Consider the following 17,189-nt stretch of genomic DNA (forward strand, 5'->3'; position numbering starts at 1 on the left):
TACATATATATATATATATATGAATACATACATATATATGTATATATATGTATATAAAATATATTCACACATCAAATCCTAACTGGTTTCTTTTTATAAACTGTTCAATGTTTCAAGATTCTAAGAACAGTTCAGCTCATACGTTCCTGGTCACCCATGGGAAAGCAAGTTCAAGGGGAACAGCTCTCTAACTCTTTGAAACAAAATCACATACTAACAGCCGACATCTAAATAGACTTTTATTTTTTATTTTTCTTGTTTGGACAGAAAAGAAAAAGTCATTGGCCTTCATTAGGCTCCCTAAGCGTTGGAAACACCTGAACTCAGGAAGAGTGGGCCTTGTAGAAAAGCATCACAAATTGAAAATATATTTCTCCGTGTGGTGAAAGTGCTTTTGATCCCATTAAGGGTACAGCAAAGGTTATCTTAAACACAAACTGAAGTTGGGCCTGTGATCTGTGGCATTGCGGGTCCCACCGCAGGCGAGGGTGCTTGTGGAGAGAGTGGACACAGATGTGACAAGGTGTGGAGAGCATTCTGCTGCCAGCCACGCCTCGGCTCACTGAAAGGATGAGGAAGTGCCCCAAAGCCCCTGCCGAGGACAGTCTGCATCTGGGGACATTAGGTGCCATTAGATCAGGAGGAAGGGCTGCAAGGTGTGGAAAAATCCTTGTATCCCATCTGTGGGGACAGTGGGCCCACCTTGAGGCTCAGGCTCCATGGAGAGATGTCAACCTCTGGTGGGAAGGACCTGGGCCTATGGGAGATCCCACAGGGTCAGTCCCCAGCCAGGGCCTCCTAATCCTGCTGTGACTTTCTAGGGGACCCCATTCTCACAGACAGAGGGAGGTGAAGGATTTTGTTTTCATGATGCTATAGAGTTCTCAAGACAGGTAATTCTGCCAACAGTGACAAGGTGACAGAGTATTCAGTCTGCAGGCTCCCCAGGCCTTGGTAGCCATAGCTAGCTACATCTGTCCTGGAAGCCAGCGGCCCTTCCTAACCTGCCACAGGCCAGAAACAGAACTGTGATCATGCAGGGAGCTGTGAAGGTATGTGGTGTCAGAGAGTGGGGAGTGGGGGGCACATCTGTTCACAGTAGACCTTAAGCAACAGTAGGGAATTAACCTGAAGATACATTGAAAACAAAACAAAACAAAACAACCAACCAAAACAAAAAAAAAAAACAAAAACCCGGCATTGTTCTCCCCTCCTCGCCCTGCTCGCTGCAGTCCCGTGGAGGACAGAACAGGAGCACCCTGTTTACAGTCAGCAAGCTGCAGCCGCCCCTGCCCCCCCTGGCTCTGAGTTTTAATGGCACCACACTGCATCTCTTCTTCCAAGGGAGCCATCTAAGCTGATCTCATGGGAGAGTGCTAGGAACCCATGCCCCGGATGCTGTGGGGTGGCACCGAGGGGTCCATTTTGTAAGCTTGCCTGGTCTGAACTTGAGCCCGTCATGATCTTTCACACTCTGGAAAGCGGAGCACGGTCCACTGGTCCTACTGCTGGTACCTTCCGAGGTCACCTGTATCAGGCTCTGGGGAGCCACCCTTTGTGGGGGGTGATGTGGAAAGCAGACTTCTGACCACACATGAGCCCTCCAGCCAGCAGGCAGGTGACAGGCTCCTTCCTTGTCCCTGACACCCCTGGGCCAGCAGTCTCAGTGGGCTGGCGATGAGTCCTCCAAGCCCAGCAACTCCCTGACAAGTCTCTCTCCGAACTGTGCCCGGCTGTACTTCTTCACGTGGTAGGCGTCTGACATTTTGTACAGGATGTAGGCGTTGTTGACGGCGATGCTGATGGCGAACCAGAACACTTGCTGCCACGTCTTGTTTGGCTTGTGAGAGATGAAATACCTGGGAAGAGGAGGAGGCACGGCGCTGTGTAGCTGTTCCCTGAGGTTTACGCGCCCCCCTCATTAGGACTTAGCAAGTGAATAAAACCCACAAGACTGAGGGAACTCTTTAATATGTCACTAGTGTCCAGTGGAGGAGAGCAGGTGTTTGTCCACATCTCCTCAGAAAAGTCTCACAATGGGCATGCTGGTTATAGCTCTCAGGGGAGAGAAGCCTAGAGGCTGAGTGTCAGGCCAGTGCATCTGAAGAACTCCCTTCTGGTGATGCACTGGGAACCAGCTGTGGGCGGGGCTCAGGGGCGGGGCTATGACAGGCCCTGCCCCATCCTCCAGCATCTGCCTTCTCAGGGCCCTTCTCTCAGCCCATCCACATCTAAATGCTTAATCCCTCAGTTCCAGGCCTCGTGATGTGTTCTCTCTCTCTTCTCAAATGTGCTCCTGTTAGCCATTTGTCTTCCCTCAGGGAAGACTCAGGACCCTGGGGCTGACCCTGAGGATACTACGCCCAGAGCCTTGATTCTCTTATCCTGTTTACTGCCTCTACATCTTGGCTACATCATATATGAAGACCACCGGGGAGTCCAGCTCTGGATGGACAAAGCCTAGAAGATAAAGGCTGAACTATGTGCCAAGATGCCCACCAATGGGGTATGAGCAGTGGCGGGTACCTCAGGTGGGGCTGGAGGCCTGGGATGTGAGTGGAGTGCAGGGATTTCTAGAGGAGATGGGTGTGTAGGCCACCTGTGGGCAGGACGAGGGCCCGAGACTACCTCATGGGTCCTCATGCCCCATATTTATGTTCTTCACTATGTCTGGGCTAACACAACCCTCCCTACACACCACTGCGATAGTGTTATAGTGTGTTGTCATGTTACCCCATGCACACTGGCCGGCCGCCCATGCACCCAGCAGCCGCCCAAACAACGGATGCCACTCGCAGGCACACTGGCCACCCAGGCACCCACTGGCTGCCCACACATCTGACATCACCTGAATGCACATCAGTCTCCCAAACACCAGATGCCACTCACACGTACACCATCCACCCACGCCCCCCCCAGCTGCCCACGCCCCCCAGCTGCCCATGCCCCCCCAGCTGCCCACGACCCCCCAGCTGCCCACGCACCCCCAGCTGCCCATGCCCCCCCAGCCGCCCACACACTCACTTGCTGTACTTATCGTCATATCTGCAGATGTAGCTGAGGTGAGCCGCAAAGGCCTCCACGGCCAGAGGGCAGGGGATTTCCCCACTCCTCCTCTTGATGATGACGCCTGTGGGGGAGACAGGAGCTCAGTCCCCATCCAGGCTGCCCAGTTCCTGGGCGTGGGGCATGGTGGGACACTGGACCAGCACCGTCCATCACGTGCTTCAGCAGAGCGGTGGGTGTGAGGAGGCATCGGAGGCAGACAAGTGCACAGTTATCTGCTACCTAGACTTGGTGGCTTCGTGAGCACAGGGACAATGACACAGTCACAGGCACATGCAGATGCTCCCGGGACAGGCCTGAGGAGAAGTGAGGGGAAGAAGGCTTCTCTTTCCCCTCTATATTGGATGACTTGGTCAGGGGCTGGGGGAGGGTGGGAATAGCGGCAGTGTCTCTGGGCTGTTCACAGCGTGGGTGGGATCATGTCTCAGAGGAACAAGGAGGCCAGCCCTTCCACCCCAGGCCCAACACGCTCACACCTCTCAGGGGCTGCTCCATGACCCCTTAGTTGCTCATCTACCCAGAATGTTCCTCTACACACACCAAGGGAGCGCAGCCAACGGGCCCCCAGAGCCATGGCACAACTCATAACCAGCAGAGCCTGGGGACTAAAAGGGAACCCACAGGATCTCCCCATTTTATTGCACCAATGGCTACTGTCTGACGTCTGTCCTCTGGCCTGCTTGTGCACTGTCTGGATCCCCTCTGCAGGCCACAGGAACAAAGGTGTCCACAGGCACCCGGACATAGTTAGGGCTTCCCACTGTGCTGGCTAGCTTTATGTCAGACTACAGAGGCATACACCATGTGGAGAACATAAATACATACGTACACTGTACCACAGAAGCACATGTAGACCACACATGTAACATGACCATACATATACTGTCTGTCTGTCTGTCTGTCTGTCTATCTATCTATCTATCTATCTATCTATCTATCTATCTATCTATCGTGTGTGTGTGTGTGTGTGTGTGTAGTATATGTAGTGGTATATATACATATATACACATATATAAACACATAATATATATATACACTATATAGTGTATATATACATGTATCACACACATATATAAATACACACATGGTATGTGTATACACTATATATATATATATATGTATATATATATATATACACACATATATATGTGTGTGTGTGTGTATATACACACACATAGTATATAGTGGTATATATACACATATACACACACATACATATATATATAAACACACACATGGTATGTGTATACTATATATATATATATATACACACACACATACTATATAGCAATATATATATATACACACACACACATACTATATAGCAGTATATATATATATATATATATATATATATATACACACACACAGAGACATACAAACACACAACACATGGTATGTGTACACACTATATATATATATATATATATATATATATATGTATATATATATATGTACACATATACACATACTATATAGCAGTGTGTATATATATATATATATACACACACACATACATATAAACACATATAAACACATATAAACACACATATGGTATGTGTATACACACACTATATAGTGGTATATATATTCATATATACACATGTGTATGCATATATATATATATATAAAACACATGATATGTATATATACTACACACACACATATAAACACATATGGTATGTATATACACTATACACACACACAAACACACACACAATACGTAGTGGTATATATACATATATACACACATATATATAAACACACACATGATAAACACATGGTATGTGTATACACTATACACTACACACACACACACCGCACACATGGTACACCCCAGGAGCATGCATGTCACACACCCAGTATGCACATAGGAATGCAAGCCGTTCATGTGCACACCGCTTTGGAAGTGTCTGCAGATTCCTTTGCGATCCTCTCAATTTTTGTCTCAGCAGTTTAACAAGGTCTTAGCTGTCAGTTTCTTTAAATACAGACTCTGGGCTAATTAAGTCCCTCTACTCTGAGTCAATTTTAAATCCCTGGAAAATTAGCAAGGGCAACAGCAAGCTGCCTGGCAGCCAGGATCACACAGGCGCTTTGCTTCCAGGAGTCAGAGCTGATAAAATGATCCACAAACTCCACCCACAGCATAGCCTATTACCATGCCCAAAAAACAGAGCTATCACACCCCAACAGGATGATGAGACCAAGCCACCTGCCAATCAAGGCAAGCTAAGAGCTTCGTGCAGCTCCTACCTGCCCCTTCCCAGGATAGCACAACTATGAGGGACACAGACCGCATGAGGGCCCTCCATGCTTGTGCCCTGGGTGCCCCCCTTCCTGTACACTCACCTTTCTGCACAGGGGAGTAGGCGTTGGTCAGGAAGCGGAAGTGCCCCTTGTTGTACCAGCAGATCAGTGACATGTTGCCCTTTGTCCTGATCTGGTGCTGGCCCCGGGCGAGTGGGGTGGCAGGGTTGGTCAACATGGATGGAGGGAGACCTGTGCAGTCACTCTTCCTAGAGCTGAGGAGGCCACAGCAGTAGATCCCTGGAAGGAAAGATGCAAACTCTCACATGACCCACTGTCAGGGTGCCCCACCCACAATCGGGGAAGGAGGGCGAACCCTCAGAGGCAGCTGCTGAGGCCTTTCCCCACCCCTCTATAAGAGCACACCTGAAGGTCACTGAGGCCATAACTAATGCAAGCAATGGATTAATGCAACAATATGGCCCTTATCAACGGGGCTCTTCATTGGCCCTGTGGGGCAAAGCATCCTATCTGTGTCCATAAATGGAATTTGCTAAGGTGTCACATGTACATTAGGAATGGCCCACCGGTAAATAGCTGCGGTGATAAGGATGGTATGGCTGTGCCCAACAACACAGCCAGAGACCTCGGGATGGACACGCCCATCAGCTCTTGGGGCTCTTGTCACTGAAGACACGACATGTGGCATTCCACTGTGAAGAACTCAATGGCTCTAGATGCTTCTAAAAATTCATAGTGATATCATTTCTATATTGCCTAGCCTCAGAAAAGGCAAAATTCCATATCCAGTTACCCTCCTCCACCCAGCTCCTAGCTTGCTGAGCCAGGGAATGCCTTTCCCTGGGGATCTCAGAAGCAACTCTCCTAAATCCTCCTGGGGAAAGGTGCCCCAGAGGCCCAGGCCGTGTCCAACACTCATGCGGCTCTATAGATCTAAGACTGGAAACACACACACACACACACACACACACGAGCACATACTCCAACTCCCAGTGCTGAGAGCAAATCAAAAGGTGGACCCTCGCGTACATATGCACACACCATCAAGGGTTACACTTCTATGGACATGCCTCCGCAGACCATAGGTCTCAGACAGCAGGCCAACTCCCCACTGTGCTTCATGGAGGGCCAGACCTCCTCCAAAGCAGCTGTGTCACATGTCCTGCAGCTTCCCTTCCGTCCTCTGTCTGATCTCCTGCCAGGTTCTTGCCACAGATGGGCTGAGTCTGCCGGCACCACCCAGTGCAGAGGGCTATTCTTACCTAGACTGCAATGCTGGCTAGCTGGGGCAGCCTGTTCCCGCACTTCAACCAGGCTTCCCAGGCCCAGGATGTAAGCTGGGTCAATACAAGAGGGTTCAGTTTTAAGGCCTGATATCCACTGTGTTACAGAGCAAAATGTCTCAATTCTAGTAGCTTCTGTCTATGAGTGATGCTTTCTCAGCTGTCCCCAGCATAGCTTGGCATTTAGGTCTCTGCTTTTTACATCCAGCATCTCCCAAAGTCAAGGGAGGCTGATCCAGTCTGCAAAGAACAGCCAGCCTCTTGCTCCAGGAGCCCAGGACCTTTCTGAGGCCTGAAGGATCATCCCTGGCCACACGGGTCTCTGCCAGATGGGAAGGAGACTCACCAGCTACGGAGGATGACTCTGCTACTTTCTAGACCCTTTTTTATGAGAGGCTTTTCCTCCAGGCCATTTATGGCCAGAACCACACAGCAAAGTACACACAAAGGAATGCCCAGAAGACTGGCAGGGCTCTGTGCCACTGCTGTCACCTGACAGCGAGCCCAGGACTCACACACCACGAAAACACCAGAACCCAGACACACAGGGCAGCTGAGACGCTGTGAGCAATCTGTGCTAGCCGCTGTTCCTACCCTCCTCATTCTTTGGCCACTGCCCACCCCCCAGGAGCCGGCCATGCCAGGACGGCCGCTGGACAAACCTTGCTTCTCAAATTCTTCGAACAGATTGAGGCTGGTGATGCTGGGCCCTGTAAAGATGATATAGTTCTTTCCGGCCGCGTTCCGGCACAGGCTCCGGGCCACCATGCTGTGCAGCTGTGGCTTGTTCTTCAGAGCGTCCAGGCCATCTGGGCCACCACCTTCCTTTAGGTGGACGTAGATCTTGAACAGAAAGGCAGAGGGGTCAGAGTGCCAAGGGCAACAAGGACCACAGCCCGAGACCGCAGGAAACATGGGGTCAGAGGAAACCGCCTCACCCCACTATGTCATGAGCCTCGCAATGTCCTAGGTCACCACCACGGCTACCCAAAACCTGAGCAGCTCATGGTTTAGCCGGGAGGCTTCTGTCCGTGAGAGTATGAGCGGGAGAGGAGCAGTTAGTGATGGGAAAACTGGCAGTCAAATTTGATGCAAACCTGTTCCTAAGTCCGCACACGCGCGCGCACATGCGCACTCACACAAATAGAATCGAAGGGCACCTCAAGGGCTAGGCATGCTCTTGCATGCCTAGTGGGTATCACCCATGGGACAAAATGACTAGTCAACCCAAAGACAGGTAAGGCAGCCCTCGTCTGTCTCACTGCACCAGAGATGCAATAGAAGTCAGACACACTCTAAGGGCCAGAAGCAAAGAGGCCATGCTAGGCTTGGTAAGCAGTTCCTAACATACAGGCCATACCAGCTTCACAATTGCCACCAAACACGTGTATGTGGGAAGGACAATGGATTCAGGGGCAGACCAGACCTGCAGGTAGGGCGCCGATAGTCTCTCCTAAGGAGAGTAGAAGTTCCGGGGAATGTTCATACTTACATAGACAGATACCCAGCAGTGCCTGTCACATTCCTAGGCCTGTCCTGTTCTGCACAGCGAGCTCACATTGGTGTCATCTGATATGCACCAACGGTGCTCTCTGAGAAACTCCCAGAAGGAGCACATGGAAGACCCAGCTACTATGTCAGGTCCCATCCTGTCTGATGAGTTTGGCAGCTCACCTACCAAGCACCGGTGTCCTTAAGAATACAAAAGCCCAACTCTGTGTTCAGGTCAATGTACAGGGATGTGACTTAGCAACAAAGTCTTCAACAGAATGGGGGATAGATACTTCCTTCACTGGGAAGTGGTGCCGGACAACAAAGCCTCTGGGTTTAGCAATGGTTGGGAAGCTGGTGAGTCTGGCCTGCATGGGTCTTCTGTGATATGTAGCTGAACATGTTATTTGATTCTTTTGTTTGTTTGTTTTTTGTTTTTTTGTTTTTAAGATTTATTATTATATGTAAGTACACTGTAGCTGTCTTCAGATGCACCAGAAGAGGGCGTCAGATCTCATTACGGATGGTTGTGAGCCACCATGTGGTTGCTGGGACTTGAACTCAGGACCTTCAGAAGAGCAGTCGGTGCTCTTAACCACTGAGCCATCTCTCCAGCCCATGTTATTTGATTCTATACACAAACACACTCAGCTTCAGAAACATTGTTCTACAGGGATTTTTTAAATTATTGCATTTACCTCAGGCATACCTGTTGACCTCCCACACTATACGATGGGAGCCTGCGCATGGCGCATGTGGCTCCTGTGTTCAGGCCCCACAAGACTGAAGTCAGAGCATCAGCTGGTCTGTTTCTATGCAGTGCTCAAGAAGCTCCTGGGGCAATTAGGTTGCAGGGCAGTGTGTGTCCATCACTCTCTGGGAGCCACGAGGGCTGTCCATGTCTCTATCCTCTAGCTTCAGCCAGCATGGTTTATATAGATATGTCGGCTACATACTCAAAGGGCTATTACTGCAGATTGTGGTTAGAATATGGAATATTCTCCACGTTTGTGTTTTTGAACATTTGGTCCTGAGTGATGGTGATATTGTCTTGAGAAATTGGCGAACCTTTTGGAGGTGGGGCGTTCCTGAAGGATGGGGTAAGCTGGCCTTGAGGGTTACATCCTGGCCTCTCTTTCCTGTTGAGCGCTGCTTCCTGACTGTTGATACAATGTAACCAGTCACCTCACCCTCTGCCACAGACATGAGCTGCTCCTGCTCCTGCTATGTCTGCCTAGTTTCTAAGTTGCTGCTTGTCCTGTGTTTGGTCTCAGTGGCAAGAAAAGTAACTAATACGGAGAACAGTAAGCATTTACTAGGGCTGGAGAGATGGCTCTGAGGATAAAGCACGGGCTGCTCTTAGGTTTGGTCCCAGCATTCAAGTGGTGGTTCACAGTGGTCTGTAATCCAGTCCCAGGAGAACCAATGGCCTCTTCTGGCCTGCACAGGAACCAGGCACACACATGGTGCACACAGGCACACACATGGTGCACACTGGCACAACATGGTGCACACTGGCTCACACATGGTGCACACAGGCATACACATGGTGCACACTGGCACATCCATGGTGCACACAGGCACACACATGGTGCACAGGCACACACACAAAATGCACAGGCCACACATGATGCACAGGCTCACACATGGTACACCAACATACAAGTGCACCAGCATACACATGGTGCACATAGGCACACACATGGCGTATAGGCACTCAAATGGGCAAAAAAATCACATTCATAAAATTAAAGTAAATGAATCTTTAAAAAATTAAAGCATGTATGGAATTATGGGTATTCTGGAATTTGGGGGTGAGAGTTGCTGAATGTAAAATCAAGTTAGGAAGAGACACTAATTATAAAAGACCTTTTCCAGCTGGAACATGGTGTATTCTAGGGTACGAGTTTCTGGTCTTTGGTATGAACTGCCTTCTCCACAGGTCTGGAGATTGCCAGGACTCAAAGTTAGGCCAGGGTCTTGCTCTCCTGGGACAGGGGAGTTTCCCCAACACCAGAAATGGGTGACTCAGAGTTTGCCCTTGGCTTGGAACACAATTGCAGGGCCATCAGAAACTGCTCAGCACTTTGCCCACGTGGGCAAGCCCAGGCATTCTAGCTACCTCCTCCTTCTCAAAGTGTGAACATGGCGTGACGTTACTTCCTTCGCACCGGAGGCATCCAGAGACTCCCAAGTGTGGGGTGATTTATGGGTTGGTTGGTGGGGTGTACAGAGCACATATGTCCCGCAAAGGACAACTCACTCCTCGGGGTGGACCTCAGGTTTCATCTTCCTACTCAAGAAAGGCACAGAACTTAAGTACCAGTTATTGCTAGAGTGTTTTGCATGACATTTTCAGATGGCAATGAATTGCAGGGCACTGGAACTTGGGAAGAGCTGTGGACTGGGCTGTGTAAATGTGACAATGAGAGAGAATGGTGTATGTAACAGCCCTTGAGACACCCGCTGAAGGTGTCTCAACCACACAGCCACTCAGCAACACAGCCAGAGACTCGCATGCCATCAAGGTCAGCACATTGTTAGCAAACGCATCCCAGAGACGGACAGAGTGGGACTCCAGCCACCCCTAGTGGCCTGAACAGCACATGGTAATCTCCTCATTCGGGCCACAGGGTATGCATGAAGCATATGGGCTGCCAGTGGCTCAGCCCATGCTAGTCAAAACAACTAACCGATCTCAAAGCAATTACTTCAGCCATGGTCCAGCCTCTGTCAGGGCCTTCTAAGAACCCCAGACAAGGAAGCCCGATGGCTTTTTCTTCCTGGAAACCCCTCCAGCTCTCAGGAGCTTCTCTTTCTATCCCTCAATCTCTCACCGTTCTCTAATTCTCCTTAATAAGGCTTGCTTCCACATTACATTCTCCAGCTCTCTTTGTCTTTAATCTTCGTCAGCCCAAGACAAACCCAAAGCTACTATCCCAGCCCATCTTGGGTGCCTCTGAGTGTCTGGTACCCTAGGTCCTGGGATCATGTCACAAACCCTACATTACAGGGGTGGAGTCAGGTACGACTGCGAGCCTTCCAAGAACCAGCTACCCCACAGGAGGCTAAGTGAGACCAGACTGGCCTCTGCTTGAATGCTGGGGATGAGTGTGACAGTCGGAAGACACTGAACTAACTCCCCAACACCCTGGGCCCGTGGTACCCCAAATCATCCTTCCTATCTCCCTGTTGTCTGCACACCCCAGAGCTCCCCACTTCTGGCCCCCTTCCCAGTGGCTCACCTGGATGATGAACCCGGTTGAAGAGCACTGGCGGACCCACAGGCTGAATTTCCGCTTTTTCCTCTTCCGCAGCTCTCGCTCCGTGCACGTGGCAATGAACACAGGGTCCTCGTCAATCAGGGGTTCATGTAGCACCTGCAGGAAAGGGTGGGGGGAGATGTTCTCACGGGGCAGTGTGAGCTCTGCTCCCAGCAACACCTTTACAGGCTGTGACTAAGTCACCTGACTTCTCTGACCAGGAGTCTCCTTATCTGCACTGCCGTTCTAGGGAGGGTTCAGCCGGGAGGCACGGGCATGCTCACTTCCATCCTGATGCACAACGGATGTTCCTTCTCAAGAGATGGCCGTGGCTCTTACTATCCGCTTTACAAATGCCCACACTGGCTGTGCCTTTAATCTTCATTGGCGTGAGATAGTAAACTAGAGCCGCTGTCCCATTTTGCCTTTGGTACCTCTGAGGTCTTTGGGACTGTAGCCCGTATCAGTGATCTATATCACTGACCTACGATCTCCAGCCCCAACTCCTGTCAGTATGTGTGGAGTTATGTATGGGGGTATGTATTTATAGGGATGCATACACACAAGTAAAAGTGTCTAAAGAGCCAGAGGTACCTGATACCCTGGAACTGGCAATACAGTGGTCGTGAGCTGTCCACTATGGGTGCTCTGAAGTGAACCTGGCTCCTCTGTAAGCAGAGCAAGTGCTCTTAGCCAACAAGCCATCTCTCCAGCTCCCCTGCCCCTAAGCAAGTATGGGACTTCACTCAAGACAACTTCTTTGTTGTTGTTGTTGTTGTTTACTATTTTGTTTTGTTTTGAGACAGGGCTCCTCTGTATAACCCTAGCTGTCCTAAAACTTGCTCTGTAGACCAGGCTAGCCTTGAACTCATAGAGACTTGCCTCTGCTTCCCAAATGCTGGTATCAAAGGCATGCATCATGACTGCCAGGCATGTCAACTTCTTGTTAACATGAAATCTATGACCCTTTCAAAGACAGGACAATAAGGAAAAAGACTCTAAGTTGGTTTTTCAAAGGAAGGTGCTTGGGAAGCCTCCGGGACACTGTGGGTGGCATTGGGCTGTGATTCCCTCCACTGTTCTGTGTCACAGTTACGGATATCCACAGTTAAGCAAGGTGACGTGTATACACGCTCATTTCCACACCACAGGGCGCTCTAGATTGAGGGTCTTCAAATCACTTCTCCTCCCTAAATACAACTTATTAGAATAATCCCCTGTTCTCATCTACTGCAACTCCATGGTCACTTGAAAGAAAGGACAAGACCCAGTAGAGACCACATGAAGTCTAAAATAGTATCTGACTCTGTGCAGAGGAAGCTTCAACGAACGAAGATCCTGGAGATGGTGGTCAAGTGTGGCTCTCTCTCGGCAGGTTTGAGTCCATTCAGGGCATGAGGTCTTCCCCCAAAAGCCATATCAGTCCATGGCCTGGGGTGGGCACTAGGTCATCAGGCCATGGCCTGGCATAGACACTGGACAGTGGTCTTAGCAGTTGTGACCTGCATTCTTTTGGTAACAGCACCTTCATTCAGTTCTATGTTTGAAAGCATCAGCCTTGAGGCTTTAGCGATGCTCTTCCTACAAAGGGCTCAAATTTGGTTTCCAGCACTCACGTGGTGGCTCACAACCTTGCAGAGCTCAAGTTCCAGGGGATGCAATGCCCTCCCCTGATCTGTGGGTAATGCACACATGTACGCCCACACATTTACACACATGCAGGGAAAACATTCATGTACATAAAATAAAAATAAATCTTTTCCTTTTAAAGTATCAGCCATACCTCTCTACATTGCATACAGGACCCGAGGACCTGCCCCGAGGACCTCGGTAGGAGCCCCTGACACTGCTCAGTTTGGGAGCAGACAAGTTGGCCTGCCTGGACTGCAGCCCAGACCCTCACATTCTCTGGCTCCTTGCAGCTTATGACACATTCAAAGCCCCATGTGGAACTATCTAGCAAAATGGACAATCTAAGGGGGTCTTAGGAACAGGGAAAATGGCATGAAGGTGGCCTCGGCTTCCTGTTCTTCCTCTGCCTATCTCCTTGTCTAGACTGTGAGTCTGCTGTTTCCAGCCATCCAAGAAGAGGGCCCCCCTCAGTGAGCCAGGGAGCCCATCTCTCCATGATCTCCAAGCACAGTTACAACGAATCACAGCAGGGCGAGCAAGCATCTCTGAGCCTCCCTCCTCCTCCTCTGGGGAAAACAGTCGGCTCTGTCACACAGCACCATCCCTGAGTCCCCTCTGTGCGACAAGCCACTCAGGGTGTGTCAGGCGTCGACTTTGGCAAGGGAGGCATCTCTGACTTATTTGCATAATCCCTCTCCAGGGATGTTTCTCTGATTAGTCTGACTCCAGTTTTGATGAGAGTAGCACCTCCCGTCTTGTGCCCGTGTGCGGGCATCACGCAAAAACAGCTGCTTTGTTTGCTGGTAGATTCTGGAGTCTTCTGCGGACTCTGTAAAACCTTCTGCAAAGGGTAACGCTTGCTACAATGGTAGCCCCCAATGCTGCACGCTGAGAGTCATGCCCCTGAGTGTGTGTGTGTGTGTGCATGTGTGTGAATATCTGTGTGTTCAGGGCAGAGTCATAATGGTGGCACCAGGTAGCAGCAGGCTCTGGGCCACTCCTGAGAATCACAGTAAGTCTGACCTCAACTCTGACAAGGGTGTGGAGAAGAACATCTCACCTGGTCTGCAGGCAGTCCTCTAGGAAGAGGGAAAGAGAAGTTCCCAGGCAAGGATGTAGCTTGCCACCCCCTCCCCGACACCGCACCTCTGGCTCACACACGGTGCCTGGTAAGTTCTAGAACGGTAGGAGCGCCTGTGCAGAATATTCCAAAGCCCATGGACCTGAGACATAGTAACACCCATTGGACCTGAGACAGTAACACCCCACGAAAGCCCTAAAGTTTCCAGTTGTGCAGAACAGGAGAACATTACAGACTTGGGAGTGCGGCCATCGGGAGTGGGAGCCCAGCAGAAGCCCCTTAAAAGACAGTTGCAAGCGTAAAAATGGTGCGACTGTGTCACTGGAAACTCTCCACAGAGGAAACTCAGCTGGCTCACCTAGGGGCAAAACCTCTGATCCATCAGCACCTCCTCACCGTGCTAGGTCAACAGAGCAGTTCTGAGATTCTGTCACTAGACTGAGCGTGACAGCACTGAGTGTGACAGCACCCAGTGTGACAGCATCCAGTGTGACAGCACTGTGCGCAGGTGGACAAGGAAGGCCGTGTGGGTCAGGAGCTGAGAACCATGAGAGACTCCACCTTCTGGAACAGGTTCAGGATATCTGGAAGGAGTCAGGGCTGTGACAGTGCTGACCTACCAGCCCCTGGATGAGGCTTCAGGCTCTGGCCTGAGTGGCCAGGTGGACCTTGGCATCTAAGAAGTCCCAGTGACCGAATGAATCACCACAATTCCAGGTCATTTCTTCACCCACCAGAAGGTGCCTAGCCAGGAAGTGTCCCTCAGTGACTATGACAGGGACCCTGAGGCTGGGTCTGTGTAAAGCCTCGTGTGGGAAAAGCCATGGATGAGGAGAAGGTGGAAAAAGGAGACTGCTGTAGCTCCGAGTGAAGGGTTAAATTCCAACTGTCTGGGGGCTGGAGTTCAAGCCCCACCCTCCCTTACAAACGCATTTGGCTCATAAGGTTAGCAGTCTGGCTGATGACCTTAAAGAGACTTGTAGTCACTAGAGAAGGTAAGCAAGGACAGGGGGAAAGGCGTCCTAAATCCTCTCCTGAGCCAAAAGTCTCAGGTGTTCAATGACACCTGGCACACAAACATGTATGCATGCACACATGCACACGCAAACATATATGACACATGTACACACACACACATGCACAAACACATCTGCATGCTTGGACACACACACACGTGTGTGTGCACACATATACATGCATATGATCATGCACAAACACATCTGCATGCATGGACCTGCGTGTGGAAATACATACATGCAAGTGCACACACGTGAGCTCACCTGGGTCTGAGACGGCCTGAAAGCAGCATCAAAGCCACTCTGCAGGGAGTCGAGGAAGGGCTGGACCTTGTAGAGCCCATGCGTGGTCTGGCTGGATCGGAAGGCCACAACATGGAAGTACTTGAGGATTTTCTCGAAGCGGGCCTGGCTCATGACGAGGGCAAGGCTCCGGTTGCTATAGAAGCCTCCGCTCCAAATGCTGAGTACCGACTCACAGTGCGAGACGCTGGTGGAGATCACATAGCCCAGGAAGGCCTTCATCTCTGCCAACGTCACCTCCACCCAGGCACCGTCACTGCCAAACCGCTCCTGGAACTTCCTGGCATACATGTTGGTCTGTACCACCATGTTCTTGAGCACGTTGTCCGGGACGAAGAGCTGGAAGAAGTCCACCGCGCTAGCGCTGGGTGGCATCTTTCTGGTTGGACCTGAAATCCAAAGACAGGCTGAGCGCTCACGTCCAAAATCATCACCACCTGACAGGGGCCGGGTCCTCTTGGCCTCGGGCCTCAGCCCTGCCTAGCTTCCCTTCCTTCCCTCCTGCGTCTGACACCTTGCCCAAATGGAGGCCAATAGCCTGGCTCTCACATGCTCTGGGCTCCTCTCACTTAGATGCTCCTGCCTTGTCCCCCAACTCTCTGTCCCCCAGATCATACACATTATTCCCACCTTCCTTCCCTACATGATTTCCCTAGCACCCAATCCTGCTGTTCTGTTCTGCCCCCTGCAACCCTGCCCTCCTGTCCCTCGATCCTTCTGTTGTCAGGCCCATCACACCTAAGCCGTCCATCCCCTCATGCACTGTATAGGACATCAGTGGCGAATGCAGCTCACCCAGTGAGTAGATCTGAGGAGAGAGATGTAGAGGGAGAGAGCATGTACAACCCCCTGTCATTCTCCAGAATGTGCTGTATGACTTAAGGGGACTCTGTGCCCATAATGCTTCAGTTGCAGCCAGTAGAGAGCAAGCCTTGCTAAGTAGTCCCACACAATTTTAAACGATTGGTGGGTTAATCCAAAGGGACTAGTGTAAGACAGTTTCACCAATGAGAGACAGGCCTCGCAAAATTTGACTGGTAACAGTCTCTCTGCATATGTGCACACATGCATACACACACATACACACACATACACCCCCTAGATGCAATTTACTATAACATCCTCACCATGAACCCAAATCATCTTAGGTGGAAAATGCATGTGCCCCCTCCCCCCCAGCCAGATTGTTCTAATTCAGTCCCAGCAGACTGGGTGTCGGCTGCTCCCCTCACAAAGGCAACTGACAGGGAGCCGTAGCTCAACATCACTGTCCCAAACCTCAGAAGAAGTATCATCTGACACACTGCCAGCCAGAGAAAAGATCCAGGCTTAAAATGCACATGTGGTTCCTACTCAAATCCATCCCTGCTTGTGCATTACCCTAAAGTCAGAAGTCCTAAGCCGAAGCTTCTCTGCGAGTGTGTGCACACATGTGTGTGCATGTGTGTATTCATGTGCACGTGTTTATATGCCTCCTAGGAGCTACTGTTTGCAATCCTATCATACAGGCTTGAAGCAGCATGCTCTGATTTGTAGTAGACAACCTTTCTTTCGCATCTGTGTGGCAATTTTTAATAAAAACTGTGTGAAGAGTTTTCCCACCAGCTTATATGGTCAAAAACAAAAACAAACAAACAAACAAACAAAACCCACCAAGCTGTTTAAAAAAAAAAAAAAAACACCAAGCTGTTTGCAGATAAAGCCAGGTTTTTGAGCAGTGGCCAGATCCGAGCAAGGAACTACCTTTTTTTGGGTTTCCATTTTGCACACGCATGTGTGTGTG

The 17,189-nt window shown here is 50.2% G+C and overlaps 1 protein-coding gene across 2 annotated transcripts in view; it reads right to left on the reverse strand.

Annotated features, from left to right (window-relative positions):
• Window positions 1-221: 221 nt before the first annotated feature.
• Pgbd5 (piggyBac transposable element derived 5) overlaps window positions 222-17,189 on the reverse strand; it is a 64,888-nt gene continuing 47,920 nt past the window's right edge. For both annotated transcript variants that reach the window (NM_171824.2, XM_030243379.1), the window contains exons 2-7: window positions 15,368-15,795; window positions 11,357-11,491; window positions 7,283-7,463; window positions 5,419-5,616; window positions 3,025-3,130; window positions 222-1,859 (exon numbers count right to left, since the gene is read on the reverse strand). In NM_171824.2, the coding sequence (NP_741958.1) occupies window positions 1,664-1,859; window positions 3,025-3,130; window positions 5,419-5,616; window positions 7,283-7,463; window positions 11,357-11,491; window positions 15,368-15,781 (1,230 nt within the window). In that variant the 5' untranslated portion in view covers window positions 15,782-15,795 and the 3' untranslated portion in view covers window positions 222-1,663. The remainder of the gene's footprint in view (window positions 1,860-3,024; window positions 3,131-5,418; window positions 5,617-7,282; window positions 7,464-11,356; window positions 11,492-15,367; window positions 15,796-17,189) is intronic.

This window comes from Mus musculus, chromosome 8 (genome assembly GCF_000001635.26).
Source record: "Mus musculus strain C57BL/6J chromosome 8, GRCm38.p6 C57BL/6J".
Lineage (NCBI taxonomy): Eukaryota > Metazoa > Chordata > Mammalia > Rodentia > Muridae > Mus > Mus musculus.